This window comes from Strix uralensis, chromosome 4 (genome assembly GCF_047716275.1).
Source record: "Strix uralensis isolate ZFMK-TIS-50842 chromosome 4, bStrUra1, whole genome shotgun sequence".
Classification (NCBI taxonomy): domain Eukaryota; kingdom Metazoa; phylum Chordata; class Aves; order Strigiformes; family Strigidae; genus Strix; species Strix uralensis.
This window is the reverse complement of record NC_133975.1, coordinates 83,457,475-83,482,711: the sequence shown is the minus strand read 5'-3', so window position 1 is coordinate 83,482,711 and position 25,237 is coordinate 83,457,475. Positions and strand designations below refer to the sequence as shown.

The window sequence follows — 25,237 nt, the reverse complement described above, 5'->3', positions numbered from 1 at the left end:
GCCAGTATACCTTCAATAGTGCAGTTGCTCACTCTGAATCTCTTCCAACAATTAAGTCTAACATATGTCAGTGGAGTTAAAAAAGAAACAAAACAAAAAACCAAAACAAACTATAGTTCCCAAAAAAGTTTTGGAGCCCTACTTGCCGAAGAGGTATATCTGCCTGCAGTGCACACACGTACTTTCTAGAAATGAGGAGGATGAATTAACATGGTGTTTGGCAACTTCAGCTTTGCAGAAATTACAGGTTGCAGACGCTTCTTATAAAATCAAAACAAAAACTGAGAAAAGAACACAATTAGGTAAATTATTTGCTGACTTGATGAATAATTTTCTAAAGATTATTAGAGGATTTAAGAGCTTGGAAAATCCTCCGATTCTTCAACAAACAAAACAAACAAAAGGAGGAGGTAAACAATAAAACTGCCAAATTAATTCGGTTGAACATTCATGAAAAGGTGTATTTTGTATCACTGATCACATGTATTTCTTAAAACGTGCTTAAAGCATGGCATGCTGCCACATATCAAAATACTATTTTTTTAAGAAAAAAGTTAGCATGCTGGAAAGTAGAAGATATGCCATCAAAACAAACCTGTAACACTCTGACACAGTAAACAAAAGAAAGAACATTTAAAAATATTGAGAAAGAACATAACCAAAAGAAAAAAAACAACCCAAAGAAAAAAGATCAGTAGATTAATCAGAGATTGAGCAAAAATGTGCTGTGGGAAACATGAAAAGTCTCTTTCTGATTTCCAGTTTTCCACTACAGAGATTACTATCTTAACAGTAGGAAGACAAACACAGACTTTCCAATTTCAAAATTTGCTTTATAAACCGAGTTATACTGCAATAACCGAGAGGAGCTCGGTGGCTGCTGGGGGTCTTTCACTCCCATCTGTAGGCGGGGAGAGCTGCAAGGGAGAGTCAAGTTCTTTCCAGCCCATGGGAGACAAGACTTTGTTCCCCAAGGCAACATTTCTTCTAGATCAACTGGAGGGCTTTCTTTTTTTCATCTTAAATGAGGGGATAAAACATTATGATTATGTACAAGTGGAAAAGAAATGTCCATGGCTTCAGCAACTTTCACACATTTCAGCCCTAAGCTATGCTTATGACCCTTTCAAATATCATCTTACTCTATTTCTCACAAATCAAATACACAGACATCTCTGATACAGTTTGTTTTTTGTGTTTACCTTTGCTTCCATTTGGAGGGTGAGAGCTTAAATTAGATCTAATGCACAAAGAGCACTGCACTGTGCAGTGTGACTCAGCTACGTAGAGTACTATGCTGCAAGCAGGACTTAAAACTAAATTGCGTTTATACATTCATTTTCCTCCAGCTCCTTACTGTTCACACTGCCTAACAAAATACTTGCACATTTTGACTCTAAGTCCAAATTAGAAAGAGGTAAGAGTCCGCTTCTATTCAAGTAATGCATATTCTTCCAAAATTAGGCTGACCACATGAAACTATAAGCTATGATGTATCTTCATAACTGTATGCATATACTCAGTCTATTCAAGCTAATTATGAAAAAATATTATTTAATACCAAACCTTAGAAATTTATATGAAGAGAAAATTACTGTGTTCAAATACGCATTAATCTCTCTTCTTGACATTTCCACCTCCTTTATCGTGATGATCTGCACCGTATCAGAAACCCCCTGCAACGGCACAGAGAGTTCCCAGAATTAAGTCTCAGCTGTTGCTCCTTCGTAGATGCCCAATGCAAAGCTCACCGCCGGGGAAGAAGGATGGCCTAAGCAGCAAATGGCCTTAAACTACCAACATTTCCTGGCAGACCTGGGCTGGCTCAGAGGCTGAAAGATCCATTCGCACAATTTGGCAGCCCTTGGGGCCCTCTAGACAGTAACACTGTCTCTGGGCTGCAAGCACTTTACCTCTCTCTGGTAGTCCTTCCCTCTGCCTGCAACCTGGCCTTTCTCTCCCAGACCATGCAGAAGGCACCATATTGTTGACATCCAGAGCCACTTCCCCACTATTTCATTCACAGCAGTGATGGAAGGACCCTTTTATGCCATTTTAGCTCCTTTATATGGCATAAAGGGATCAAGTCAGGAATAAGAATTTCTTAGCTTCTCTATGTGAAGAAAATCACCAAAACAGCTACACTGCAAAGCTCAACATGCCAGCTGTACACTGCAGAGGCAGACCTGGCCTTCTAGGTCATTAAATGCAGATCTCTAACTACAATTTCCAACAGACTACCAAGCTCCAATACAAGGGAAGATTTTTCAATGCATTCCTCATTTACAGCATTCCAGCCAATATTTAAAAAAAACCCAACCCCCTTGAACAAAGTTTACCCCCTCCATTGATTTTTGCAGATGACTGTATGAACACGTCCTTTGAAACACACCAGGAAATCGCAGTGATGAACTCATGACATCGCAGACAAAGCGTCATGTGTTGCTGTTTCAAAAAGGTTATTGAGTCAGATGGTGGCCCTGTATTTTGCTAGAGCACTTAAGCTCACACGCTGGCCTAGGAAGGCAGGCTTACAGGAGCTCTGCTGGTGCTGCGCAGGGCACGGCAACGGAGGATGCCCTGCAGCAGCTGCTGGCGGGCTGCAGCAAAATTTCCAGCACTCCAGGGAGCCCGCCTTCCTGCTCTGCACACATTTTCAGCACCTTTTTTTGGGAAGAAGGAGCTATCACCGTGGAGTTCCCGTTTCAAAGAAAAGTGCCATTCTGCTTCCCTTGCTAGATTCAGTAGCGCAGATCAAAACCAAGGGAAAGCCATCAGCCCTCAGCATGCTGCAATCCAGCCCCGTTTTCCTTTGGGAAGCAGAAACAAGGGGCCTAGGGGACAACGCAGCACCTCAAAATTGGGAAAGGGGTTGAAAGAGGTCTTAACAGGGCTATCCTCCCCCAAAAAAGTAAGGAGCGGCTTGCTTGAGTATTTCTGCCTGGAGACAAGACAGAAAAAGAAGTCTGGGTGATAGAAAAAGGTACCAGGCAGCAGGCAGGAATCAGGATTTTGCATATAACCTATGAAAGACAAGCAGCTAAATCTATCTGTAGAACTAAACTAAGCTACCAGGAGAACAGGTCCAGGAGGATAAAAAGAAATTGCGAGATAGGAAATAATTTGGAGGAATTAATGTGACCACGTTATAATTTTCTGGAACAGTGAAAACACTCTAACGAAAGGGTCACTCTGTGCATCAGGGAAAGGACCTGCAGCAGTACCCACCCCCTCTTCACAGGCAAGATAATAAACCTAAAAGTGGGAAAAAGTGATTTGCAATACAATTTGCTCAGGTGATGACTTGAAACAAGATGCCCACTGAAGCACAGCCAGAATTGTGTAGGCATTGCAATTGAAGAACTAAAACAATGGAAAAAACTATTATAAGTTTTGCTATCATACTGTTTTCAAAATATTTTTGATAATTACTAAGAAAAGGGTTTGCCTTTTTGTTGTCAGTATACGAACGATAGAGTAACATCATCAAAATTATTGTATATCCAAACAGTTGCAGAAATAAATCAATATAAGTGTTGAATAAGCAACAAAAAAATGTTGAGAGGTTTCAGTATGTGTGAATTTGCTTTCATGATGGTGTAAAGGTTTTTCTGTATTCGAGAGAATGCTCATCACTAAAATAAAGCATGCAATACTTGAAAGCTTAACACTTTTAGCTATATGAGATTCCACTGAAATTACTGTCATCATAAAACACCCACTTTTCTTTTTTCTGAGCCATAAAATACATATCTCCAAAACCTGATTTAGAATGACAATAGAGTTTATTAGCTATTAAGCACTTCTTCGGGATAATTCCACCTTAAACTTTTGAGATTATGCAGCTGCCAGAACTATAAAAAGGCTGCACATTTCCACTGGTTTTGCCTAATCAAATTAAGAGACCAAACTATTAATATTCTGCTTACCTCCTAAATTCATTCCAGCTTGCAGACATTTCTGTAATCGACAGGCTGGGCAGTTCTTCCTCCGAATCTTATCAATTATGCAGTCATTCCTTCCTGCACACAGGTAGTTGTGCTGTCCTGAATGAACCAAAACCAAAAGGCATTATTAGAGGATGTATTTACCTAATTCCAATTTGTTCTTTGTTGTTTTGCAGTCATTTTGAGCTTCTTATTAATGCAGACATTCTCAATCCCATTCTTTAGCCTTCCCAATAATCTTGGTGACTTGTCACAGGCCTTACTATGAGCATCTCTTCTGTTTAATTTGAGAAAGAGGTTTGCTGTGTCACTCACAAGAGAGATCTCTTTACTTTTTTCTAAGCAGGACTGGAATTTTCGTTTTGTGAAAAACAAACAATTGGTTTGAGCTTTTTCAAATCTTCTTACACATGCCGTATCACAGAGCAGCCTGACAACTTCGAGTTCTGGTACAAAACTGGGGGCCATTCTCATGCTGAAGAAGTTCACAATCTAAAGCTGAAATGCAAAGTAGAGGTTAACCTTCCCAATATACTTCACTCTCTTCAACCAGTTTATTGAGTGCTTGATTTCTGATTTAATCAGTTACCTCCTATACAGCAGAAGATTTCTGAAGGGTTTAACCGAAACAGGCTTAAATCACCACCTTATTATTTCAGTTCTGGAAAGCCTCACAGAAGCACTCCTGAGGAGACAGCAGATATTTAACACACAACATTTAGCAGAAGGGAAATACATGGCAACCAGGGAAATAGGCTGGCATTTAACAACTTGGAGGCTCAAAAGATGTTTTGCTTCGTGGGAGGAATGTAGGTAGAGCAAACGGATGCAGTGTATCAGACGGAGGGCACTACCACGTGGACTTTTCAAAGTAAGGTGCTTGAATTTGATGTGGAAGAATAAAGGAAGCCACGAGGGCTTGGCACAGCATGACAGGAGAAGCGAGAGGAGGAGATTATTTTAGCTGCCTCAATCCAGAGGTGGCACACAAGGATCTGGGGCGGCCAGAAAAAATGGTTTGCGGCAGATGCGACAAAAAGCAACGCAGAGAGCTTCCAGGGGAAGGATGAAAGGAGAGGACACAGCACACAGAAGTACAACAGACTGCAAGGCAAGCTGCAAGATTTGCCAGCATGCAAAGTTCAAGAAAACAGTCCTGTGTAAAATACAACAGAGTGTTGCAGGCTTACATAGCGGGCGCTGTAAGAACTACTGAGTCTCAGGGACAGGCATTTTATGCGTAAGGTAAGAAACTCATCACTCTGTAAACTAAAGACAAGTTTGTAACAAAGATGTCTGAAATGCAAGGTAAGAGGGAAAAAAAAAAAAATCAGATTGCAAATGCAATAACACCAACCATCAACTAAGCAGACTGTTAAGCAGGTCATGAATGAAGCGGGCGAAGTGTGCAGAAACCCAAGAGTTGTACAAATAACGTTAAAGTTGACACCAGTGACCGAAGCGAGCCCCAGCTGTGGGTGGGGAGGGGAAGCCCAGGCAGGGCTCAGAAGCAGAGCTGCACTGAAACTTGCAGGAGGCTGACGCATGCCAGGAGCAGGAGCAAAGATGCAGGCTCGATAAGGGGACAGAGCTGCTGTAGGACAAGAGGTATAAAATATGTTTGCCAAGATACTTTCCACAATACACACATGCTTCCTAGGGGAAAGACAAAGCCATGGGACGCTGGAGACCTGGTTTCTGGTTTGGGCTCTTTCATGAATTTGCCTTAAAACTTCAGATAAGTCCTTTTCTATCTCTGCATCCAACTTCCTTTCACCCTTACCCAATGTTATCTATTTAGACAGTGAACTAAAGTTTGGACTGTTTCTTCAATTTCTTCACTGAGCATCTCACACAAAGAGAACTGATCTTACTTGAGTAATCAAAGTGTTACTGTAATATCACAAAGGTATCATCATTTAGATAATGCTTTAGATGTTTAAACAACAAGCAGATGAGCAAATAAGGGGTTTTATTAAGGGACATTACCTAGCACTGCGACACAGATGAAAACCAATAAAACTTAGGCAAAATAATCCATGAATATGAGCTCATGAAGTTACGTCAGGCATAAAATCAAATTGTACAATGTAGTGATGGCACCAGTATCTATCAGTTTGTCTTTAAGTAGGCCTGCTAAACAATAAAAAGATAAAATTCTCAGCTAATCACAAAATGAAAACTTGCTTATCAGACAGTGTTTATTTTATGATGTGATCTATACAAAAAACAGATACAAAAGAGAAAAGTCAACTTAATTCCTATTCATATTTTTGCTCTGTACTGACTTGAGCACATCTCCTAAAGAGATATCACACAGACAGCATGAAAGTAAAATGAAAGTAGAAAACAAAAGTGTTTAAAATAGTGATATACAGTATAAAGATGCTTTACATGCCCTTACAAATACTGGTATACTATCCTTCTGCAGGGAGAGGGAAAAATGGTTATTTTCTGCTAGGAATGCAAGTACGATTGCTCAGTGCTCATACAATGTCCTTTATACATCATAGAGTACTGCAATACCATTTTTAGGCTTCCACAGGCGGGTGCAGGCTATTAATATGACAAGTCAGTTCTAATGCTGCAAAATGAACCCCATTGCAGAATTACCCTGAAGGCAGTTTGCTCTACGAAACTGTACACCTGTTAAGTCAACATTTTTCACTACTGCTTTCAAAAGCTAATGGGTTTCATAAAAAGAGGTTAACGTTTATGTACTCCAGGATAATTACTTGGGTCACGTTCTTAAATATTGTGGAAATGCTTGTTTAATTCAATCACTGTCACACTGTGACTTCATAAGAAATATTCCCACAACAGCAGAATACTTCTGTAAGTCACCCTTCAAAGTGATTTAGGTAGCCTGCAATTACTACTTTCTGGACTACCTACTCTAGAGCAAATAATTTCAGAAAACTTATGAAAGGTTCATCAATTTTGGAATCATGCATCTCTGAATATTAACGTATGGCGCAAAATCTGTAAGTAGTTTTTCTAGTAAGCAAGGCAGAAGTCTTTCCAAAAAGCAGATGTCTTCTTGTAATTTTTTTTAATTTCTAAAAAAAGTTAAATAACCACAGTCATCTTAAAGCTCACATTAATGGAAGTAACTTAAAACCCTTAAAAACCAGAACGGAACAGCATTCAGGCAACCCCCCTATGTAGAGTACAACTATGAAATAATAATGAACAGTTTTTCAGTTAAAAAGTTTATCATCTATGATGAAAAAAAACGGCTTCAGATTTCCATGCAATCAAATACGGTACGTTTCAAATAAAACCAATTTTGTAAAATAAGTTAGTAAAGCAAAGACACTCCTAATGAATCTTCCATTGTGTAGCATGAGCCTCACTCTTGATCCTCAACTTCAGAATCAAACCAAAAACCTGCACATCTGAAATTGATGCAGCGCTCTCAAGACCTTCAGGGTTCTTCAGGATCTCAACGAGGTGATGGAGACAGTCCTGCAAGGAGGCTGATGTTTTTGTGGTGCTAGATCTCCAAATCTTTCAAGACACATATCTGCTTCTGTAGTTTGTGCTTAGCTTAATCCAGTTGTTCTTTTTATCCAGTTTAATCACCCAGAAGTGGGCTGGAAGGTGACAGAGTAGATAGCAAATTCTCACCTCCCATGTGCTAAATGCATTAAGATGAAAGTACTTTTTACATATGTCACCATTAAGTGCACTTATTCCTGTTCCATCTAAAATACAGAGTTACAAAAGATGCCAGGAGAATTTCCTGTTCAAAATAATTAATGGGTACTACACAGTTACACACTAAGAAGAAATAGAGATCTGTCCTATTCATAGCAGAGCTAGAGGAATATTTGAGTTTGCATTTGCCAGGTTATTGTGTCACTACATACCACAGAATGACACATCCAGATGTACATACAAAAATACTTTAATGCTTCCAACTCTCTCACCTGCAAAGACTCTTTAATTCCCTGCTTTTATAGGCTTTCAAAAGAAAACAAAATTCAAGTATTCATGAAATCCAGTCTTCCCTCTTACTACATTTTCTTGAACAAGCAAAATTCAGCAGTAAAGGAGGGGAGAAAAAAAGTTGTTCTTATTCGGCCTATGAATTATTGCCAAAATATGGCTGCAGCAGAAGTTGTGCCTTTCCCCATTTTAAAACTCCATCACAATGATTGAGCCACTGGTACCAAAAACTGACTTACTAAGATGAGCTCCTGTACATGTGCAGAGCGCTGCTGCACTCTTCGAGGGGCCATGAAATTCCCAGACATGTTAAGGCTGCAATAGGAATGGGGTATTGATATTTCTTGCCAGTAATATTTCTGTTACTGCCTAAGGCAAAATTAGAAAATTACAGAAATTTCTGAAATATTCCACACGTTTTATCTTCTTTCTAAAAATCCCCCCCCCCCCCCCCCCCCAGTTTTTTGAAGTCTAAGTCAGGAACTACAAAATCATTAATGAGTCTTCTACATTTCTGCTCTCTTGTTAAAATAGCAACTACTATGATCAAATGTTAAATTTTGTAAGAAAAAAAAAAAAAAGCGTAGTGCTGGAAGTGGATCCAAAGACTGTTTAATTCAAGCCCACTCATGGAAGCATGATAAGACTAGCTTAACAGTTCAGGCAGGGTTGGGTTTTTTTTCTTTTCTCTAAATTTGTCTTAAAACCTTCTGAGGAAAGGTATTCTGCAACTTCCCTACAAGCCATGTGATTAAGCTAGTGATTAGCTAGCCTTGAAGCTGTTTTTTCCCTTTGCATTTAACCCAAACAGGAATATTCTGCAACTCAAAGAGATGTTAGCACTCTCCATAAGACACACAGAGTAATAGATCGCCACCTTCTTACAACAATCTCATGCCTACCCAAAGATTTATATTCGCCATTTCTTTGCTAGACTAAACAAATCCAGTTCTCTCAATCTTTCCTCACAGGTCATGTTTCCTACATCTGTCATCATTCCTCTTACTCTCTGCCAGCTTCTTTCTGCCCCAAACCAGGTGCGTTTTTCTTGCTGAGTTTCACCATCAGTAAGCCCAATAAAATGGTTACTTCCTGCATCTTGCACACAACATCCCTGCTAATGCAATCCCGGACCAGATCTGGCTTTTGGCAATGGCAATTAGGTTGTTGACTCACACTGGCTTGCGTGCCACTAACGCCCAGCTCCTCTCCTGCGGCACCTCTGCCTTCCACGCCTTCTTTCCCTCTGTTACCTAGACAGCCAACTCCCTATTTTCCTCTGCTACACACCCACTACAACATCCCCCAGGAAAGGTAAGGGAAAAGTCCAAAAGCCACACAGGGTATGACGTCTGAAACCAGAGTGTGCTTTGGGTCCCAAGACAAAGACATGATTGAGGAAGCCTCGTGGAAGGACAGGAAAGTGAGAAAACAAAGCAGAAGTTTGAAAAAGCCCCAACTTTTAAAATAGCGTCTCTAAGGACGTCCAAACGCATATAAAATGCCCAAACTCTCCTTCTTCCTCCACAATGAGAATTAATACTTTGACTCATAAAATTGCAGGCAAAGTTGTCTCCTCTCTGCAGGCTTCCAGAACAGCCAAGCCTTCTTCCAGGCTTTGAGGAGAGAGGAGCTGGAAGCCACCTCCAGCCCTGCCTCACAGATCTGCACACTGGAGCTAGGATCCCTCTTGCTGGGCTGGAATAAGGGCTTCCATTTCTCCCTATTTCCCAAGTGGGCAGATTATCTCCATGATAACAATGATATGCGTAAAAGCCTCACAGCTTGGAGCACCTATCGGCACCTACTTGAGCAGGCATGTATAGGTGTTAAACCTATATATTACCTGGGCATCCTTAGTGCAGAGAACTCCTCTAAAGGTCCTCCACCTGCTCTTATCAGTATTTACCAGCATAACCACGCATTTTACTGAAGTTACTCCCGATAACACTAGTGAATGAGGGGGAGAAAAAAAATCTGGATTGAATGGCTGTAATTCTACACTAAGTTTCCCTCAATTCCATAGATGTACCAGTCTGTCAGATTGCACGAGCTCAGTGCTTGCAACCCTTCTGATCTGGGCTACAGAACTTCCCTGCTCAAGGCAAAACAGAGAAAACATGCTGCAGAAAATCATCAGGATTTTCTAAGGGAGACCTCTCACCTCAAGAATATCTGGTCAGCAAACAGAACTTAACACCAAGTTTTTCTGCTTTCTGGTATAGCCCTAACGAAGGGCTTCGCCTCCTACAGCAAGAAATCACATAATCTGCACATCCTAACCTCTCGTTTGTGCTCACTGACCTATGTGATGTGTTCCTTTCATCCATCTCCGAAACCTTCACAGATTTTGTGAAACTGATATGTTATCTCTGCAATTCATATAAACTCTTTTAATTAATAGAAATAAGCTATTTCTACCTTATAATGGCCAGTATATTAATAAAATTACTGCTGAGACTTGTCACAACAATTTTCCCCATACAGAAAAGGATCTTCTGTTTGACAGGAGTCGTATCACACTATCAAGAAACAAACTGCATATACCTGAGGTTTTTATTTCACCATCTGCAGTAGGTAGGTACTCTCAAATAAATCAGCGTGGTAAGTACAGTGATGAATATTTTTCCAAATCTCAGTTTTCACAGAGCCTCTATTTCTTCCAATTAAAAAAAAGGAAAATGCCTACTATTCAATGGAAATCAGAACTGCATTTTCATTTAAAAGGTCCATTTGTTACACAGTTGAGGGCTTTTTTTTTTTTTTTTTTTTTTTCTTTCCCCTCCTCGCAGTTGACAACTGCCCAGCAACAGCAGCCTATGTTTGCAGTCACTATTTTAGGCTACATCACATGTCAATTACATAACCTTGTTTTACTGCTCTTGAACTGGTTCGAACAACCTGGGAAACAGATTAGGGCAGTGCCTCCCAGCCGGCCATCCGCATGCAACGGCAGGACCCGTCCCCCCGCTGCAGCTCCAAAGGCTGCAGCCCCGGCCAGTCCATCTCTCCATAACTAGTTACTTATTGCTAGACCCACCTCAGACATTTGATAATTAACTTCCTCAGCTCTGTTTAAACCAGTCTAGTCTGACCACGGTAAACTAATAAACTTGATTCCTCATGCTGAGATTTATGTGTAATGCAGAATAAGCTTATAAATGCCACAGACTAGGTACAGAACTTAGATATGAATATTGCCCCTTCATTTTATATAGGGAACGCTCGGTGGTTTTATTTAGATATTGAATCTCAGGGTGTTCCAAAATTCAGTCTGACTTCAGGGTCTATCTTCTTTCTTACTCCACAGCTTCACTCATCTGACCGTATCATTCCCAGACAATATGCTTTTCGGCTGCAGACAAAGGCCGTATGTGCCAATCGCTCAAGATGACAGTATCAATCTATTAACATCAGTACAGAGTGTGCTTATAACATAGGTATAATCTAAATCCTTCTGTGAGGCAAGAATTTAGAGCTTTCCCTCCTTTATGATGAATTAGAGACTTAATTAAAATTTGTTTTGATTTTCACAAAATATTCACCACATCTGGGATATTTCCTGCTTGCTTCTCATTCGCAATTACCTTCTGCTACTTCTAGATCCCAAGATATCTTTCAGTTTCTTTACCCTTTTATATTACTGGATTAATTTATCTACCGTTTTTATATTTCTGTAGGTCTCCTTACTTTCTACTCTCTTCTTTTTTTTCCTTCAATAAAACTTATTTTCTAACCTTCTCCTTTACCTGCTTTCATCTTCAGCCTTTTATCCCTCTCCTGTTCCACAACTCTTTCCCCAGTCTTCTCACTTACCTTCTAAAAATGTATTATTTCCTCCATTCAGCCAGTAACTGGTGATTTCACAGGGCACATTTACACTGCAGTCAAAGGTATGAATACAGCTCATTTCATATACCCAAGAAAAGTATATTAAAACTGCCTGGGACATGGATAAAAACATAGTCTCAGCAGCACCATTTTCTGCACGGTCTATAAAACCCAACTAGGGTGCTTTTAAAAACACAGGTGCATCAGTTGGTGCTCAAATAGTGAGGATAGTCTATGAACTTCTGTGACACAGTATTTTTCTAAATTTTCTGTGTACTTAAGATCTTGTGTTTAACTGCTGTTTAATTATAATTAAACAGTGTTGATAAAAACATGCTCAAATCCAGCGTGTTGGCCTGTGAGCACCCTGTATAATCTGAAATACCCTACCGATTCTTACTCAGTATCCCAGAGAAAAAGCTGCAGCTTGTTCTTAGGTGGCGATTACCTCGTGAACAATGACTTACTGTGCTACGCATTAACCACCACATTTGTGTCCTCCAGAAAGCTGAAGTCTGAAAGCACAGATGAACTACCAAGTGCTTCTTCCAGTGAGCTGATTCCCCTTTTTTCTGGAAGCGGAGGAGGGAGGGCTGTGTCCCCTGATGCTTTGTATGTGAAGGTTTTCAAATTGCCATACCGTTATGCATTCCCTACACACATCTAAGAGCACAGACTCCAATGCTCTGCAATTTCAACATGGAGACTGTCTCCTGCTCCTTCACCTTCTGGGGAAACTTGCTTTCACACTGGGCTGAGACCAGGTTAACAAAAACAATTGGTATGGTCTGGTGATCCTGGCAAAGGAGACGAGAAGTTATAAAAATGGTTCTCACTCACTATTTTAAGCAGACTGAAAGGGCACCGATGAGAGGGATCAAGGAGAGAGAGGAAATTTGGCAAGGGAGCATGGGATGTAGCCCAAAAGAGACTACTATTTTCTGCAGGAGAAACCATCCAGCAGGGATGAAGCCTGTTAACAACAGTGAGACAAGTGAGCAAGAAAATATACGCAGAGATCTCATATTTGAGGTATATATGTGCATTTTTTTCTGCCATGCTCAAAATATCTGCCGAATTTTGAAAGCCTCTCCAAACCCGTCCCTGGTGCTCCAGCTGTCCTGTTATCCAGAGGGACTGAGCCACTGACACAAGATATGCCCCAAACCATACTGAAACCATCCCCAGGGCTCCCACTGCCATCTCCACAGAAGAGGCAGAGTTTGTACCAAGCAGCCACATCAACAGTCAGTCACGGAGGACAGCTGGGGCCTCCTGAAATCCAGAGGAGATAAGAAAGCTTTCGGTTCAGCATGCTGGAAGTCTAAACATGGCCACATGACCGGCTATGCGGTAATTCCCTTTTCATGTGGTCAAAGAAATGCTGAACGATACTAGATAGCACAGAAGAGGAATAGAAAAAGTATCTGATCTTTGCAAAGAATTTCCGATTCAGTGAAATCACACAGCACTGGAAATGTGTTTAGAAGGAAAACCAAGGAAAAATATCTACAAACACCTAAATAATCCTGTTGCCAAGCTAAATAATTTTGTTTCTGTTTTGAAATTAGTTCTCAGTTCAGTTGCTTTTGATTTTAGATTATAATGGATATAGTAATACAAAGAGTGAGAATTAGCGCTTTAGAGGATGTTGTTTTGACAAAATCACACATCTAATATTTTAGAGCATTTTCTTTCACAGCAATTTTCCAATTTTTTTTTTTACTTAATTTTTAAGGTTAAATTTTAACCGAAGACTAATTTTGAAGTCTCTAGATGCTTTTATCTGCATAGTAGAACACACGATAGATTTATAAGAGATCATGTTGCATGCATGATGCCTACTTCTGCTTTCCCATGCTAAAAATCTGATAAGGCATTCTTGACATACTACAAATTTCAATGTGCTTTAGTGGAAAATTTCAATGTACAAGAAATGGTCTGGAAGGACTGGAAAGGCTTTTTAAATAAGCATCATGCAAAAATCTTAAACTGCAACTGAAATGCCCTTCCATTTTTACTGATAAAAGTGGTCAACCACTCTGTAACATTTACATACGTGATGCAGTATCCAACTCTACAATTAGCTCACTGTTGTAACTGGATTTCGGGAAGTACACAGTGTGAAATAAGGTTTGTGTGAAATACCAAGTTCATTTAAGGGAATGTTTAGGGGAGTGTGGGGTGTGTATTCTGGAATACGGAGCACTAATTGGTAATGTAAGGACTTCTAGCTGACTGTATGGCTCCCTCAGTGAATACTGAAAATATTCACCTCCATAAAAATATTCATATTTGTAAGTGTATATGGGGCTGAAGCCTGTTACACTCTATTCACTGTTTCAAACTGCTTACTCTGCCTTACTATTCTGTTGATACATTCAGGCAGGTGTTAAACTGACTTTGTAGGAATCAAATGGAACAGGCAAACTAAGAGAGAACTTCTATTCTCATAGGACAGGCAGAAAAATCAAGGTATACAGCATTAATTCTGTGCTTTGCAACCCATTTTATAATTTGCAATTCTAGGCCAACTCCTTCAATGAGATGCATGCTATTTATGTAAGATATTACTAGAAAAATAAGCAGTTTGTTTCACAAAGTAAAACTTTTCCCAACTCTTGATCTCAGTGAAAATGTTAACTTTTTTTTTTTTAAAAAGTAGTTACCCCTTGGTTTTTGAAAACATTTTGAAGTTCAAGTCTGCTATGTTCTTGCATTTAGCATGCTCAGCAGATCATAAATTTTATTCTGTGTGAATGACACATTATCTTCAAAGCATATTTTTCTCTTGCATTTTTCATGTACAGTTTACTACAGCTCAGACTGGAAATATGCTAAATTCATAATAATGAATATTATTATGAATAATAGCAACAATTTAAAATATAGTCAGCACATACGTTGACAAATCTTTTCCTCTGGAACCCTGGTCAGTAATCATTTTCTTTTAAAGGCTGTAAGCAGTGCCATCACAACAGAGCTTTTTAGCAGAATCTCTTGAGATCCCAAACACAGGAATGTTGACCAAAGTAGTATTACATGCTCACCAAAGTGAACTTAAAAGTTTTCTGCATTTGTTTTCTGGCTTTTTAAAAAGGAGTCTGGTTTACCCTATTTATTTTCTTCATTTTTCTTTCCATTTATTTATTTTTATCAGGAACCTCATCTGTTATTCCAGGTAAATCTGAAGAAACAGTCGGAAGAAAGATGATGAGGGGATAGCAGAAGATTTGGCTATTATAATGAAATTTCAGGGTATGTTTACTGTTAAAATACTGTAACATCATAAAACAAGAAGTGTAAATTAAGTAGCAGAAAGTGTATTACACCCATTACAATCGCTATTTTCATCTTTAAAGGGATGAGTGGTTCTTTCTAAGCACCCGCCTGAAGCAAGTGTGGACTTTCCAGGCTGCAGTCACAGGTCCCAGCCCTCTCCACAGCCCAAATTCAGGTCAGGCTTGCCAGGTAGTTCTGTCCTTGTTCGCAAACCCATGAATGGGACAGGGCAACCCTCCCACACCCCTGGAAACATCTACCTCACCCTCTGCTTACTCGTCCGACCTCAAGAGGCTGGGCAAAGTATCACACAGCAGCAAAACCACTGATGAATCGAAGCTTTGTCTGATTATCCCCAATTTTATTGGAGATCATCTCACAAGAACACCGCCATGCCCCCCTTCAGCCAGGCATGCTGGACCTGACACCTCTGGCCACGGCACCGGTACCAGGATGACCGCAAAGGGAGAGCAAAGCTTGCCTTTCAGCTGCACTGAATGCCTTCGTTACCACACCTTTTCACTAGGAATTGCAATTTGCTTTGCCACAGAAATAAATCCGAGCAGTGACCTTTCACAATGGAATCACCCTAGGTTTTGAACAACTAAAGCCACGGATGACTCGATCTGCATCCGGCATTTTCAACACCTACAAAGTTACCACGGGGAGTTAAAAAAAAAAAGAGACATCTTTTAAAGCATACCAAATTTTTCAGACATGTAATTCATACACCAGAGCAAGATCTTGAAGGGACCAGGCCTTCCCTTCATTATAAGGGAATGAATATTTAGGTAAAAACAAGTATGTCAAAATTTCAGCCCAAGTGACAGTGACTACTGAAAACAAAACTGGAAAAAGACAGAAAACAAAAAAGAAGTAATTAGCCAACAGGAAAACGTAATCTCAACAGCATGCAACATCACCAAGGTATAAATCGAATTATTCCATTCTACTTTCAAAGATCATTCTGCCTAACTGATGCAATTGCTGTTCCAAAATTTGTTTTGCTCAGTGAAAACTAAAGACCAGTTACTATATAATTTATATCCAGAATTTACCCCTGGATTAGGGTAGCTGTCATCGTATGTATCTTTGCCCCTTGCATTCAATTTAAGAAAAACAAAATAAAACACTCCTCAGTCTATTCATATTTAATTTCACAAGGAGCATGTTTCATCACAGATTTTTTTTTTACAGTTCTAATTCAATTTTCGTGATCAAAATTCCGGTAGTACTAAGGAGATTGAATTAATTTTAGTTTCCTGCAAGTAGCGATTTAATACAAACTCACATGAACTGAAATGTCATTGCTTACAAGAAATGTATGAACAGCACAAAAATCCTTTGGGTTAACTTTCATAAAACACAACAATTTTCTCATTAAAGTGACAGAAGTTAGCCATTGCCAAAGCCCAACCTCTTCAGCAAAAGTTATCAGATCTCAAGCTTGCAGAAGAGGTCAGTGAAGCAAATGGATGGTTGAGGGTGGTGGTCATTTAGTGTAAAGCCATCGTATGAGCTTAACCTCAGTTTCAAGTGGCTGACAATGTATTTTTGTATTCTGTAAATGGTGGGTTTCACTACTGGCAGCAAAAGCAGTTGTTTTATCTTTGAAAAATGATAGTGACTAAAGACAAATTTTCACTTGTCTGAAATATGTTTTCTAATTAAAAGTGATAAAATTTGAATAAAGAAAATGTAAATTTTAAAAAGGTCACTAGCATCAAAAACCTGATTCGCCTTCTACTTTTGCCAGATTTCAGTGTGATGAAGGGCGCCCCAATTTATGATTATTAGAGAATAATCCAGTCCTATGCTTTTCCTAATACATCCCAGATTTCCTAGCTCTGTTTTGCCATCTTCAGAAGTAACTTTGAAACTGCCAGGCACCAGCATTAAAAGCCTCCCTGAAAAGGTATACTCATGTCTGAAAACACACAAAGAAAAGATCAAAATGAAAATTAAAAGCAGATGCACTTTATGTACTAAAAGGTTTTTCCACTTTGATAAGTGGATTATAATGAAGTGTGGCACCATGTTTCATACAATTTATTAATCCAGTCCCACTTATTTACACTCTGAAGCAGCATAATGATTTCAAAGTTGGAGCACAGCCAAAACTCACATGCAGAAATAATTAAGAAGTTATGTGGAAAGATCGGCCGTTGTCGGGTTTCGGGGGTTTTCCAAAGAGACAGGCTGACTTTTAGTTAACCAGAAGACCAAAGTTAAAGCAGTTGCAACACAAGATGAAGTGCGGCAGTCAACTAATTTTTGAAAGGGAATAGATGCTACAAAAAGGTAATTTGAGCCTGACTTGCTCTGCCATTACAGCCCCTCCAAGCCTGGAGAAGCTGGTACAGAAGACCTCTCTATGCTAGTGCTGATGCAACCAGGGAAATTCTGTTTTTTTTTCCTGATGGCACCTACGCCCTGGTCGTGAGTTTACCCATCAGATAAACAACTCAGAAAAAAAATGGTAAGAGAATAAAACTCAAAATATTGTAGAAGCACAGAAGGCATGAGTTTCAGGAGGACAAAGAAAAGCTGGAAAGCAGAGCACGTCGGTCATGGTTGGGGGAGCGTATGACCAGATGACACCTCCACAAAGGTTCTCTGGCCAATGGAAGAGGCACACCATCATCTCCATGGGCTTCCTTGGGCTGCTCGAAGGACCACACTTTCTCCTGCAGTAGTGTTTTCAGCAAGGAAAAGCTGAAACTAGTCCAAGAGTACAAATCCGCTTATACCTGTACAAAGCAAACAGAAGACTCTGCGGGATAGGAATGACAGTGCTTTACCTTTGTTTTACCCAGGTTTAGATGTCCACACCAAGTAAAAGGGGAAATCGGGCCATAAGTGTAAAAAATCCACTACCTCTTTGCAGAAAAAAAAAGCGCTGGTCGCAGTTCCCTCCTGGGCACAGCATACTCCTTCTGCCTCTAGGAACGTCCTTACCCCTCATATTTCCAAGGTAATGGTCCCTGAAGATGTTGAGCCACCCAGCATATCAGGAATACTTACTTTAAAGGGTGAAGTACACAGATATGGAAATACTGTTGGAGATGCACTCCTGCAGGAAATGTATTTTATTTATTCACTGATGCACAATGCCCAGTTCATTTTATCCACTACATTTCTCATCCACTAACCTCTCTCTCCTCCTATTCCTCACCTGAAAAAACTGTTTATACAGTAAGCGAGAAATCTAGAATCCAGTCCATTGTTATTATTTGGCAAGATTTACTTGATGAGAAGACCTTAACAGCACAATTGATGTAAGAATTTCTACAGCAAATTCCTACTGAGGATAAGCCACTGCCAAATGCACACTGGAAAGATATCCTGTAAAGTATCAGAAAGACTGTTTATTTTGATCTTTTCATTGGAAGTAGGAAGAAAGGAGGAGGAATTACCAGCATAAGTGTGGATAGAAAAATAATACAAAAGGGTGTAGAGAAATTTGAAGCAAAGACGGGAAACAAGCAATAAAATTGCAGTTGGAATAATGCTACTGCATGTACCAAGGGAGTAATCTAAAATAAAGAGTTAACAACAAAGCAACATAACAAAGCAAAATTTGGAAAACATCAACATTGAAAGACACCTAGGAAGAAGAGGATAATCTGGATGTAAGAAGCAATGTGGCAGAGGAGAACTAAGCGCCAGTAACACCTCTGGCTCTGTCTGCAGGAGCATTACACAGCGGAGCAGGTTGGCATGGCAGTGCACTCTATGCATTTCTTTTGCAGCCACACCTGGAATATTGTATGCAGTTCAGGCACTTCATTACTGGAAGATATAAACAAACTGGAGGAAGTCCAGAGAAGTGGAACGGAAATGATTAGAAGCCGGAGGGAGTGATTTACCAAGAAAATTTAAAGTAGCCCTTTACCCGCCTGTAACTTCTCTGATAATTAGAGACGGGAAATGATAACAGCCTAGTTCAAGTTCCCAGTCACGTGCCTTAAGACCTTTTGCCTTGGGCACTTAAACATGTGCCTAGTTTTAAGTATAAAGAGTACACAAAGATTTTGACCCGATGAAGAGAATAAGATTAATAAGGAAAAAAAATTTAGGCTACATACCGGTGAAATCCTCCCAGGAATGAATTATGACTGAGGTACGATAAAAGATGGAGATTTTATTGCTTAAAATTTCACTATTTATTGCTGATAATGAAAGACGTATTCACATCTAAAGTTTACTTTCTGTGGGACAACAGGACTATTCAAAATAAACAGTGTTACCCACATACACAAGTCTTTGCAGTCTCTTCCACAAACATATAGAACCAAGTTATCCTGCCCAGGTAAAGAGATCTGACTAACCAAACATTTTTACCCTGGACTGTGCAAGTCAGGTGGAACAGTTCTGAAAAATGACAAATTACATCCCAGCAGGAAAGTAACTGGATTCTCCTAGCTCCTCATGCAGTGACATTGCTGGGATGTGATTTTTAGGAAGGCAGCATTTTATATAACTGCTGAGCTGTCAGCAGGGCTCTACTGAAAGACACTTTAAAAGTCATGTAGACACTGCCAGAGTCTGATCTAGGGAATGGGTGATTGCCATTCATGCAGGTTTTACATGCAATCTGGAAAAAAAAAAAAAAAACCACCAAAAAACAACAACAGAACAACAAAAAAACCCCAGCACCAGATCAGAAAAAAAAAAAAAAAGCGAAGGCCAGCTGCAGGCAGCCTGCAAACAAGCCTGCTGGGATGCAGCTTGCTATATAATCCCCAAACAACATTCCAGGCCAATAGCCATGTTTGGGCACGTAGGATTCCTGAGCCCCTCTACCGATAGGCGAGGCCTCCCAGAAATGTTATCTTAAAGGTAACCATGTGCCTCTACCCCCTACCTCAACCCTCTTCACTTAGCTTGCGCTTAAAATCGCTTCTTGATGCTCCAAATAAGCAAAGGTCATAGTTCCACTCTGGAGAAATAGCCTGGACAGATTTTTAGTTCATAAATGGAAAAGAAAAAAAAACAAACCTTACAGAAGGGGGAGACCTGGAACAAGACAGAAGTCTGCAGCATTTACTGGAAAGTCAGCATTTATTACTAAAAATTGTGTTGGATATGCATATCCGAATAGCATGCTAGCCTAAGCTTTTGTTTATGCAAGTAATGCAGGCTTTATGTTACAATTTCTGCAGTATTTTTATAATTCAACATTTACCTGCAACCTACATTTAGATTTATGAGAATGAGATAAGAACTGGCACAAAGTCAACAGGTCTCAGCTTCAGTGCATCAGTGCCTTGATTTTATATTATGATTTTTTTATGGACTTTCTGCAGTACAGTTTTAAAGGTTTGGCAGAAGGTAAAATGACTGCATGGATGATCACTGCTTTCACTGCTTACAAGGTGGTATCTATAAGCCTGAGAGTCCTACTCCAGGGACCTTTTTTCCCTTTCTTTGTATAGTATATGTCAAAATGAATCTGCAAATTGGATGAAATCTGTCAAAAAACAGATTATCATCAGTGGATCTTGTAGGACTACATATAGTTAAGGTTGCCTGACACTTCTCATTTTAAGACCTCACTTTCTATTGCTTATAACTTTACCACACATTAACAGTTAGGGCTGAAATTTTCCATGCTGGATGTCTGCCTCAGGCTGAATTTTATTTTGTGAGTGTAAGAATGTATCAGCTAGAAGTACTAAGCTTAGTGCAAAGTAAGTTTGTGAATAAGGGTAGGGAGAAACATGTTGGTTTCCCCCAGTGTTACATTTTTCGCAGACATATTTGAGAAGCTCAAGAGCCTTCACACTTTGAGACAGACCCTTTGAAGCATCACTGCTCTGATACCACAGATGTGCCTTTTGCCATCTCATACATTATCACTTAAAATTATAACGGATCACAGTATAAAACACTGAAAAGTTGCAGTTTGTACGTGATATGATTTGCAAAGGTTTTCGTAGAGGTTGGCTGCCAACCTCCAAAGTTCCCTTCCGCAAAGAGCATGGACCAGGGCAGAGGGTCTGAGCTGAGCCTGTGCTCCAGTTTCCACATGCCAGGAGATGCTTTGACATGGGGAATCCATGCAGAAAATCTCCATCACATTCTCAGGATGTGGCAAGGGAAGAGTTCAGAGGTAAGAGGAACAAGGCACAGGTTGCAAGAGCAAAAGGAACCACCAGGAGCTTAATGAGGAGAAAGAATAGGAGTTTGGGGAGGTAGGAGACTTGGAAGGAGAAAAACTCCCAAAAAAAGCAGTGGAGGAAGGAAGGAGATGTAGGCAGTGGGATACTGGAGAAACTGGGGAAGAGGGGAAACTGTCAGGAGAGTCTGACAGTGTGGAAGCTGATGACTGAAGGAGAAAAGGTCCAGACGTGAGTACTGGCCAGAAGCAGAAGGGTGGTAACTGGATTAACAGAAGCAGCCGAGAAGAAAATTATTCAGGGGCAGAAAGTCAAGAGAATATCTATCTCCACACCATTAGGGCTGAATGCAGGAAATCTAAGGTTTTTACACCATTAGGGCTGACTGCGCAACCATCTCTACATTACAGATTGGAAACTGAAGCCAAAAGAGCGTAAGGCCAAAAATATTAAAAGTGTCTACTAATGCACTGAGCATGACCTGTCACTCCCACAAGTTGAGTTTTCTGAGTGTTTAGCATTTTTGAGAGAGACTGCTTTCCAAGGAGGCTGACAATCCCCTGGATGGGGTACTGATCTCCATTTAAGTAAGGCAGCTGGAGCTGGGTGACGGTGTTCCCAGCGCTGCTGCACACAACTCCAGCTCTACCCACAAGCTTTCACGGCCCCTGGGACCTCATTTACTCAGCCTATCTCAGAGGGTGAGCCCAAACCAGGCCTGGTGCCACCTCTGCTGCTCTCTGTAGGCATGGGGAAAACAGCTGGTGGCAGCCACAGAAACTTACGGACGCAAGAACAACCCCAAGAAACACTGTTTGGCCCCCAGGTTACTTCTACCAGACAGCTACACGGCCTGACAGTGGTTTGTCAGGCACTGCTGTAGCAGATGAGTGCTGCACCAAGGGATGGCTGGCCCACCGCATCCTGTTTCACCTCTCCCCCTTTGGCCTGCACGCTCCTGAGAAGAAGAGCAGAAGACATTACAGCAGTTCCACAGCACCTGATACGTTGTGCTGGTACAGGAGACTGCAAAATCTCCCTCATAACCTGGAGATCAGCTTCAGAAGTTCAATTAAATATTTACCTTAGAAAATGATGACACTGATTTTAATTTATGTTCTCTGCTTTTCTAAAAGTTTGTAGGTAGAGGAAACGGAGCTTTAAGGTCCCAACCACTGAGCAGAGCAGCTCTGGAGAAGCAGGCTCTATGCTCCCACCAGAGGTAAGCACACACTACAGACCCTATAGCTGATGGGAGGCAGGCAAATGCTGGCCGTCCCCCCTCAGCGCACACTACCTGCCCAGCCCATTCAGGCACGGGAGTAACTTCTGCCCACCTTGCCACGGATGCCCACTGGTCAGCAAGGCCACCCACCAGAGCAGCTAGCATGATGTCCCATATACATGAAGCCTGCACAAACCAAAACCATCAGTGAAACTACAAACTTGAGGAAAAAAAAAATTTGGAAGTATCCTTCAACATGAATTTGTGAACCAGCATCATCAAAACCTGCAAGTAAGGCCAAATACAGCAGTTTCTGTATCCACAGGTAGAAATTAAACTACAACGCTTGAAGGGGACATGGATTACTGAACTGTCATAAAAATGTTTGGGCTGGGGAGCTGCAGTGCCGCATCCACACGTTACGTTACAGCTGTAACTACACGCTCCTCAACCAGACTTTGCTAAATCGAACAATGTTTTCCTGCGCATACGATTACATCGACTTTAATTAGGTAACTGGCTCAGTGGTTTTGATTGTTTCGATTGGGTAAAACACGTGACATGGATTGAGCTATAATTAAGATGAACTTTAAAGATAAGTGTTCATGTTTAAGTGGTGGAGCGGACACATTTGTCGCTGCCTCAGGACGAAGGAGTAAAAGTACAAGTCGGAAGAGATCCTCTCTTTGCTCAGTCAGTGATTGCTGACCTCTGTTTTTCATTATTACTAGGAAGTGGTCAGTTAACCCTCATCATTAAGCAATAAAGCATGACAGAGAGTGCTGATTAATGCGCTGCTCACAAATACGGTCAGGCACGAGGAGAAACCCACGATGGGCTTCTGGCAGTTTTAAATGGCCATTAGTTACAGTTGTGCAAAATGAAATTAACCCAGCTAATCAAGCACCGAGAAGCCACGGTTCTGCTTGAGGGTCAAGAGTTCCCAGGAAACAAAAAGTACAGTATGCTTACATACCATGAAAAAAAGAAAAAACCCACCCCTGACAGTCTGGTTAATGAAAATACATATGATAAATTTGACCAAATGGTGAATAAACACAATACCTGCATAGCACATATTAAACTGAGAATAAGTCCACATCTTAAAGAAAGGGAAGCAACAGATTGACTTCAGCTATCACCAAGTTCATGAGCAGTCTACTAAAACGCACTATGGAATAGCTGTCGCACTGCTGCGGATGACCCCGTCCCCAAAATCCTTTTTGACTGCCCTCTTCTGCAGACAGGTTTGCTATTTTACCCCTTTACAGACTCAGCCACATGGCCCTCTACGTCCCTTCGGTTGAATTTTGGCAGCCCCTGGATTATCACACGTATTCTGCACATTCTCAAATGGGTTTGTGGTTTGTAAACCCTTCTCCAATCTGACCCAGAGAGGTGAGGAAGCACACAGAGCAAATAGTAAAAGCACAGGAGAAAGACACAGGCTAAACATGCACACAAGCACACGTCAGCTCATTCTGTGACAAAGACAGGACGAGCCTGAGCACCAGGAGTTTTTTCTAAACAAGTACCCCTCTCACTTTAAATTTAACCGTCCTTTATCAGTCCTGGCAAGTCCCACTTTAAGAGGTTACCTCCATGTCTGTAATGGGAGAAATGTTTTTACCATGGTCTGCTCTGTGGCCCTTTCTGGATGCTACAGGCCCTTCTTCCCTCTCTTCTAAACCTTTGTTTCTGATTTCAGCTAAAGTCATAATTTACCCCACATCTGGATGGAAATAGTTTAATTTTAAGGATTTCCCTCACTACTTCAGTTGACAACCTTTATTTTAAGTGAAGCCTCCAAGAAATTCACATGCATATGGATTTTGGGTTACAGACTGCATAATCCATATGAATATGGATTTTGGACTACCCCCACCTGCATTATATGGTAATATGTTAGATCTGTCTTTGCCTGCTGAATTTAAGTGGGCACCTTTGCTTGTAGAAGCACACATAGCATTTCCCACTTTTCTTCTTGGTGCCCTACTGTTCTTGCACCATGAGCTCGTTATTGAAGGCTTCGAGGACAGAAAGAATGGCGACAGTAACAAGGACCTTCTCCTGTTTTTAGTGGAACAGTATTGGAAAATATAGTAAGTGTGAGAATGGTAATAGGAAGAGCTGAAATGAAAGTCAGAAAGATGATACTGTGCTTCAGTTCTCTATTTCTGGAACATTTTCTAACTCTATGGAGAGAGGGATGCTCAAGTAAGCAAATTTACCCAAATAATGTTGAAAAAACCTCTGCTGTTCAACCCTGTTCTGTCTTATTATAGAACTCTTTGAGCATGTATTAATACCTATGTTTTGCTTGTGCTTTTGTCCCTCATTTTTTCATAAGCCTTCCATGAATGATCTTTTATTATTGAACAGTTAGTGAAAACCTCATCCTTGTCATATTTCCTCTTCCTACTCTTAAATGAATAATTAACATGAATAATTGGTAGGTATTCCTTCTAAACTTCTTACATGGAAGTGGATTCCTTCACAAAATAGAATTGAAACAAAAAAAGATGCAGCTCGGTGTGACCGCTGCATTCAAGTGCTTGCACTATTTTCCAACACCCTAATTTATTATATAAAGCTGTATGCAGTGCTGCTGTATTAAAATATACACACATCTACTGTACTTGACAGACTGCCTGCTGCCCTACATTCAGCACAAAGTACCTGCATGATGACACTGCAGAAGTATGAGAATATGAAATATCACTTATAGTTCTCAGGGCTCTATAAAACACTCGAATATCTAGAATTCAACTGCCGGGCTGTGTGCACCTTGCATACGAAGTCATTAACAACTGTCCTCCCCCCAAACAAATGAATGTACGACCTGATAGTTTCATTCATGAATACGGTGCTATCACTGT

General features: G+C 40.5%; 1 protein-coding gene across 3 annotated transcripts in view; it reads right to left on the bottom strand.

Annotated features, from left to right (window-relative positions):
* The window catches only part of NR3C2 (nuclear receptor subfamily 3 group C member 2), a 220,612-nt gene that overhangs the window by 58,838 nt on the left and 136,537 nt on the right, over positions 1–25,237 (bottom strand). For all 3 annotated transcript variants that reach the window (XM_074867492.1, XM_074867493.1, XM_074867491.1), the window contains exon 4: positions 3,930–4,046. In XM_074867492.1, the coding sequence (XP_074723593.1) occupies positions 3,930–4,046 (117 nt within the window). The remainder of the gene's footprint in view (positions 1–3,929; positions 4,047–25,237) is intronic.